Below are 7,661 nucleotides of genomic sequence, written 5' to 3'. Positions count from 1 at the left end.
ATATTTAGAGTGCGTTCTCTGACCACAATGGACTTGAGAACAAATCGGTAACAATACAATATCTAGAAAATCCCAAAAGATAAGATACCATGAAAGAACCCACGGGCCAAAGAAGAACTCACAAGGGAAACTAGGAACTATCAGACTGAATGATTCAAATTTGGGGGAAGCAGCTAAAGTTGTGTTCATAGGGAAATTGATAGCTCTAAAGGACTCTACTGGGGGAGAAAAGCAGCACCTGCAATCAATGATCCAAGAGTCTACCCTTACAAGCTAGAAAAATTAAGAATAAAGTAAACCCAAAGTAAATAGAAGCAAAGAAACGGTGAAGAGTAAGACTCAGCGAAGCAGGACACAGACAAATGGTCGAACAAATCAACAAAGTGGAAAAATCGGTTCCTTGGAAGGATCAATGAAATTGAAAAGCACAAGCTAGCACTAGACCTTCTTTTTTATTACTTTTTGTTTTTCGTGCTGACGGTGCATGAACTGGCTCACATGGCTGCTGGGTTCACAGGGGCCACGGGGGGAGGCAGAGAAGGGGGCACAGGAGAACCTCCACAGCTCCTCCATCCAGACAGGCACGCGTTTGTTCCTCAGCCCCGCGCCGGTCCCCCTGCTCACTGCTGGATCCTGCGGACGCTCTGCACCTGGAAGGTCTGGGCGTGAGAGCCCCACTCTCGGAAATGCTTGTAGTCGCCTGAGTGGTGATCGCACTCCAGCACGTACTGAAAGCCTCGGTAGCCGGGAAACTGGGAGCAAACCCAGCTGGGGAAGGGAAGAGGCAGACCGTTACCCTAGAGAAGCACCAGCAAGGTGAGCACACGGGGACCAAGGGACCCGTACTGCATACACATTCCAGCCGTCCTGGCCTTCCTTCGATGCCTGGAATGTGCCCTGCTCCCCCCCCCCCCCCCCCCCCCTTCGATCCCGGGAATGTCCCCTCCCCCCCCCCCCCCCACCACACCACTGGGCCTGTGATCATGCTGTTCCCTCTGCCAAGAACACCATTCCAGCCATTCTTTGCCCAGCCACTGGCCAAGTTGTATTTATCCTTCGGGTCTCAGCTTGTTCTGAGGACTGGTTCTCCAAGTCAGGCCACACTCTTATTGGTCCTCTGTAGCTCTCATATAATTAGACAATTATCAGATTATTTGTAAAATGTCAGCCTCCTCTGACAGCAGGTGAGCTCCTGGGTGTAGGGGTATGTGTGTGTCTGGTTCATTGGGATCTCTGGTGCAGAGTGCAATGCCTGGCACAGAGGAGGGGCTAATAAATACTGAAAGAAGGAAGGGAGGGAGGAAGGGAGGGAAGGAAGGAAGGAAGGAAGGAAGGAAGGAAGGAAGGAAGGAAGGAAGGAAGAAAGGAAAGGAGGGAGGGAGGGAAGGAGGGAGGAAGGAGGAATCTTATTCCTTCCCCTCCTCCCTTAGCCAGAAGCCCTTCCAAGGAAAAGGTTATTGTTCTTTCCATTCATTGACCCTTACATTGTTTAGGATTGGACAAGAATTGGTGTCTCATTTTCTGAGCTTCCATTTCCCCTCTATAAGGAAGAAGTGGACTCAAGAATCACAAGAGGTCCATCCTACTCTGGAACAACAAGATTCTCTGATGGTTAAAAAACAAACAAACAACAAAAAAAACCACCTCCCACCTTCGCCCCCGCCGGGAGCCAAATGGCACCTAGAAGGTGATTGTAATGTCCTCCCTAAGTGAAGACCTCACATCTCGCATTCACCTGCCAGCCCCTGGGGGAAAGGGTGGGAAGGGTCAGTCAGTTCTGGGCTTGAAGCTGGATTCAGTCACCTAGCTCCTGGTGGACTTGGAGCAGGTTGCTTGAGCCACACCTATTTCTTCATGGCTGGGCATCGGTTCTCTCCTCTTCCGGGGGAGAGACCCCCCCACCCCTCCACCTCTCAGGCAATGTGGGAAAATTGGCAACGAGCATGTGATCAGTCCTAGCCAATCAGACCACCCCCTTCCTGCACAGGACAACTGGGTCAAAATTGAGCACATGACCCAAGTTGGGCCAGTGAGAGCCTTTCCTAGAACCTTTGGTGGAATCGCTAAGAAAGAGGCCCTCTCTTTCCCTGGGGCTGGCTGGAATAAGGATGAAGCTGCCCCATTGCCTTTGCTTGGCAAGAGCTTGCCTGAGAATATAGCCACAGTGAGGCAGACAGAGCAAGAGAGGGAAAAAGACAGAGCCCTGCCGTAGCACCTGGATCCAGCTGTGCCTGAAGCTAGTGACAAGGGTCAGTAAATATCCTTTGGGCATAGTATCAGTTTGATATGGGACTCTGCCACTCGTGGTCCCACAAATTCTGCCTGATCCCTCCCTGTGCCTCAGTGTCCTCCTCTGGAATGTGGGCATCAGAGCCCCAAAGTCCCCAGCACAGAGTTTTCACAGGAGTTATCCCTACCCCTCCCAACAGCCTCTCTTGCCCTGCCAGGCAGAGCCTTGGATTCACTTACGCCCCCGAGTGGACGTGGAAGGAGCCCACTTCATTGCCATCCCAGCCCATGGCCTGGAGGGAGGAGTAGTCATCACTCAGCTCGCCTTTCCTGCCCAGAAAGTTCTCTTGCTCGAAGATGGTCAGCCTTGAGTCACGGTGGTTCTGTAGGCAGAGGAAACAGTCGGACCACCAGGCACCCAGATGAGAACCCAGGAGCCTCTGCTGACACCCCTGCTCTTGCCCCCCCAAATCAGCCTTTCTTACAAACCCTTTGGGAGGGTAATAAGGCAACAAAACCTTACCATTTGTCCTTCCAGAAATGTACACAGGGAAAACAACTATGAAACCAATAAGCTACAAGGATGTTTATCCCAGCCTTGGAGATAACAATTAAAAAGATAAGGAAGGGCATGCCTGGGTGGCTCAGTCATTAAGCGTCTGTCTTAGGCTCAGGTCATGATCCCGAGCCCCACGTGGGCTCCCTGCTCAGTAGGAAGCTTGCTTCTCCCTCTCCCACTCCCCCTGCTTGTGTTCCCTCTCTCGCTGTGTCTCTCTCTGTCAAATAAATAAATAAAATCTTTAAAAATAAATAAAAATAAATAAAAAGATAAGGAAGGGAGGGAGGAAGGGACTCAACCTGAATGTCCCCAACTGGGGGATCAAGTGGTTAACTGAGGTAAGAAGAGGATTATTGTGATCTGGGTTCAAATCCTGACTCTCCATGTACCAGCTGGGACATGTCACATAGCGTTTCTCAGCTGTTTCCGTACTCGTAAAATGAAACTAACCGCCTCCACTTGTCAGGATGGTTTGGAGGACAAAACGAAATCAGAAGCTGTAAACTGCGTGAAATCAGGGATAGCATCTATCACAGTCCACTGTGGGTCCCTGTATTGGCGCAATGCCTGGACCATTGTGGAATACAGGAGCAAATGAACTTACTCACAACTTGAAATACTGGGGAGCTATGAACAATGATGCTGTCAATGAGATTTAAAGACCCGGGAGGATGATTGTGATCTATTGCCTCCTGAGACAAGCTGGTTTCCAAGCTTGTTCCATTTCAATTCCATTTTTGTAACAAAGTTGCAAGTGTGCCTAGATACATAGGTACAAGTGATATAGGTGGATAGATTTAGACACAGATGTCAGTATCAGTCGGTGTAGGCAGAATGTGCGAATAACAAACAAGACCAAAGGAAGTCTCCAGCACTGTTAAGACTGGGCTTCTGTCTCAGATGTGTGGGTATGAGTGACTTTTCTTACTCTGCCGCATCAGGTTTCTTTCCAAACGTTGGGTGATAAATCTATGCGCCTTGTATGATTTTTAAATTAATGAAAGTTGGGCCCCTGGGTGGCTCAGTTGGTTAAGCGACTGCCTTCGGCTCAGGTCATGTTCCTGGAGTCCTGGGATCGAGTCCCGCATCGGGCTCCCTGCTCAGCAGGGAGTCTGCTTCTCCCTCTGACCCTCCTCCCTCTCATGCTCTCTGTCTCTCATTCTCTCTCTCGCAAATAAATAAAAAATTTAAAAAATAAATAAATTAATAAATTAATGAAAGTTGCTTTTGAAGAAAAAAAATACATCTTTTTGAGCCTCAGCTCTTTCATCTGTAAGATAAAGATAACCATGCCCGCCTCCACCCATACTCCATAAACAGTAACTAGAGTATAAAATCAGGAACACTGATAATGAATCAGGAAGAAGAAATAGAACCTTCCTCCCCATCTTGTCCTGCCACCTCTGGCACTCAGCTTCTCCAGTATCCCCTGAGTCATGAACAGAGGGACATAAAACACGCAGGAGCTCATATCATAACCAAAGTCGTGAGGGTCACAATGTGTGCGGTGGTCTGGTCTAGATGCTACCTATTCTTCCCTGACATAGCCCCATTTCAAGATGAAGAGACCAAGGCTCAGAGAGGGGAGGGAAGGGTGCCCCATCACAGAGCTTGAAGAAGTGACATGAGCATTTGAACTCTGGGATGGTCAGTTCCTAAACCCCACTGGGACGACGTGGTGGCGGGACTCACAGCGCAGGCCACCGGTCGGAAGGAGGTGAGCCTATCGGCGGGATAGGCGGTGTTACCACTCCAGGCGTCCCAGCATGGGTACTCGCCCCGTTCCAGCACGTACTGCTGCCCTTGGAAGCCAGCATGCTCAAAGCCTACCCACCTGTGGATAGAGGGTAGAGAGTGCAAGAGGTAAGAGACCCCTCATCCCGAGTTCGAGACCAATGGTTATCATTTGGGAGTTACCCTTTGGGAGGCATTTAGCCAAAGCCTAGAGACATTTTTTAGTTGTCACACTGGGAGGAAGGAGGAGCCTGTATCCCTGTACCCCTACCCTGGAGGGTACAGCTTCGAGCCACAGCTGAAGCATGGATTGGGTCCTCACCAGCAGGGTGCCCACCACTCCTGCTGTCATCTGGTCCCTTTTGGTGTCATCCTGTGGGACGAGGGACACACACAGGAGGCTGCCACCATGATGACCTTGCATTTGCTGTCTATTTAAGTAGCAGACTGTCTTATGTAAGTAATAAACCTGAGCTTATTTTCTCCTTCCAGGCAAAATCTGTCAGTCTGCTGGACATATCTCTGGACAGGTTGCTGCTCCCATCTGATCCCCAATTCCCCACCTGTACAAAGCAGAAGCTAAAAGAGTTTGTTCCCCCAGCTGTGAGGTGCATAAATACCACCCAAGATTACCTTAGTGGCGCTCACAGGCATAATATAAAGTGACTCCAAATCACATAGAGAGAACATGGCTCTCCTTTCCATCTACTTCCCAAACTTCTAGAAACTTGTATCCAGTATGGTAGCCACTGGCCACATGTAGCTAATTAAATTTAAACATATAAAATTTAATTTAATTTAATTAAAAATTCAGTTCTTTAGATGCACCAGTTACATTTCAAGTCCTCAGTGGTCATATGTGGCCAGTGTTTCAAATAATGCAGACGTGGAACATTTTCATCATTGCAGAAAGTGCTACAGAAAAAGCTGCTGATATAGATAGAAGCCTCAGTGTGATATTAGTGTGTCATTAATACTTCCACATTTCATTAATCTCTCTCTTTTGCTTTTAACACAACATATCTTGTGCTCAGAGCCTCCGGCAACAATGTTCAACTAAAGATTAATAGCATTATTTTTTACTATATATATTTTTATAGTTACCTTCTATTTTTGGCAAGTGATTTTTTTTCTTTGAATTTATGCTTAAGAGGGACATTTCACACCCAACACTTGATTCTAAAAATCTGCCCCTACAAGGCTGCCTCATCCAACAGGCAGGATCTGTGTGAATGATGATTTGTACATTTGGGCAGTGCACAACCTGCTTAACCTTACACTACTGTCTTGCACACACCCCAGCACTTCAGACCCAAGGAAGGCACACTGGTACAGTTAGAGCCTGGGAAGGTAGGGCCTAGAACACCCCTTTCTAGATCCTTTCCTGTCCCCCCCCCCACCCAAGATGATCTTAGTCATCGGTCTAAGTCATACGGTAGCCACTGGCCACATGTAGCTAATTAAATTTAAACATATAAAATTTAATTTAATTTAATTAAAAATTCAGTTCTTTAGATGCACCGGGTCCCCCCCAGACTCACGCTCCACTCAGCACTTTCAAAGATCGCACAGTCTCAAAGCCAAGCTCCAGCACACTGGGGCACTCGGTGGTAAACTCATGCCTCCGGCCCTGGAAGCCCTCCTCATCCCACACCACAATCTGTGACAGAGAGAAAAGGTGGAGACCAGCATCAGAGTCCTGTGGGGGATGAGGGATTAGGACCTCACCCCAGGATTAAGGGTGGAGCAGGGCAGGGTAAAGTAAGGACCGCAAAGTCAGATGCCTCCAGGGGCCAGATAGTTGATGGGGGAGGGCCACTAACTGGAAAGCACAGATCCCATAAATGGGTGATCTGTGCTCAGCACTACCGATTTTTGCCCCCTGGGAATGCTGGCCAGCTTTCCAATTTCTCAAGACAATCGCTATATCTGGACTTTTCTGTGGACCCTCCAGGTTTTTAAAGGCTGATGACAAATTCAAAAAAAAATTTTTTTTAACACAGAGGGGGCCAAAGAAACTATTTCCAAAGACTGTGTACAATCACCAGTTTGTCACCTCTGCCAGAGTGTCACTGGTTAAATCTGGGGACCAGAAGAGCCCAGTTCAAATCGAGACCCTGTGTGCAACCTTGGGCAAGTCCCTTCCCCTCTTTGAGCTTCGACTGCATCCTCTGCAAAATGGGGCCTCATAACATGCCCCGCAGAATGAGGTGGGGATTCAATGGAAGAGGATCAAGGGGGTCCCCTGGACCTGGGTTTGACCTCTGAACCCTCCTCACTCCTCAGACACCACCACCCCCTGCCCCGTGCCTCTTCCTACCTTCCAGTGTCCTGCGGACTTGGTGCACTGCAGGGTCATGTTGCCAGCTTCCTACACAAGAGAAGAACGTGATAACCTGTCGCCCTGACCGTCTGCTGTCCTTCTGGATGATAAAGTCTAGTTTGGGCAGGGTCAGGATCCAAATGGGATCCAGGTATGACTGGGCTAGTCCTCTCCTTCCCAATGTGTGACTTTCCATCCATGATGAATGTCATCTCCCTTACTTGCATCCTATACACCATCTCAAAACTTATCCATTCTGGGTCCCCTTGCCTCTGAGCCCCACTCTGTATTAATTTATCTGCTCACTATGGGACAATTTCTGTGGCTCCCAGTGGGACGGATCATGCTAGCCAGTGCCGCGGTGCTAAGTTTAAGAGAGCCTCCCTAAGACGGCACCTGACACAAAGAAGTCTCTAATGGTGGCAATCGAGGCTAACAGGACTCTAGGATAATTTTGTTTTTAAATGAGCGTGACGGGTATTGGTCTTGACATTGGGGGCCTGACCTTGGTTAGGGTGAGGATGACATTCAGGGTGGCACAGTGACATCCCCAGGACTGGAGACCTGGTCTCCCCACCTCCCAAGATGCTTGCTCAGAGCGTGGATCCCACCCCTTCTCCCAGCCTGGGACTTACCAAGATGGACCCAGAGAATATGCCAGAACGTGCTGGGACGAGCCGAGGTCAGGCTCTTATAGGCAGAGAGGAGAGAGGGCCCCTGGGAGACAAAGCTCCGACTCAGCATGTGAGCAGCCAAAACAAAAGCCAGTCCTGGCTGAAGTCCCAGTGGAGAGGTGTCAGCAGCGCTGGCTACAGC

The 7,661-nt window shown here is 49.1% G+C and overlaps 1 protein-coding gene across 1 annotated transcript; it reads right to left on the bottom strand.

Annotated features, from left to right (window-relative positions):
• Positions 1–433: 433 nt before the first annotated feature.
• CRYBA4 (crystallin beta A4) lies at positions 434–7,661 on the bottom strand. The gene is made up of 6 exons (XM_035017475.1): positions 7,481–7,661; positions 6,843–6,893; positions 6,064–6,182; positions 4,481–4,622; positions 2,470–2,612; positions 434–768 (listed from the first exon to the last, which is right to left on the bottom strand). Exons 2-6 carry the CDS (start codon positions 6,879–6,881, stop codon positions 621–623), a joined length of 591 nt encoding a protein of 196 aa, XP_034873366.1. The 5' UTR covers positions 6,882–6,893; positions 7,481–7,661; the 3' UTR covers positions 434–620.

This window comes from Mirounga leonina, unplaced genomic scaffold (genome assembly GCF_011800145.1).
Source record: "Mirounga leonina isolate KUSES-001 unplaced genomic scaffold, KU_Mleo_1.0 Mir_171, whole genome shotgun sequence".
In the NCBI taxonomy this organism is placed as follows: domain Eukaryota; kingdom Metazoa; phylum Chordata; class Mammalia; order Carnivora; family Phocidae; genus Mirounga; species Mirounga leonina.
Note: the sequence above shows the minus strand (reverse complement) of the source record. Positions and strands in the feature narration are given on the sequence as shown.

Coding starts and splice junctions, on each gene's coding strand:
- CRYBA4 (XM_035017475.1), bottom strand. CDS start 6,881: ATGACCCTGCAGTGCACCAAGTCCGCAGGACACTGGAAG. Junction 4,623..6,063: donor TTGAAAGTGCTGAGTGGAGC/GTGAGTCTGGGG, acceptor CTCTATCCACAG/GTGGGTAGGCTTTGAGCATG. Junction 2,613..4,480: donor TCCGACCGGTGGCCTGCGCT/GTGAGTCCCGCC, acceptor CTCTGCCTACAG/AACCACCGTGACTCAAGGCT.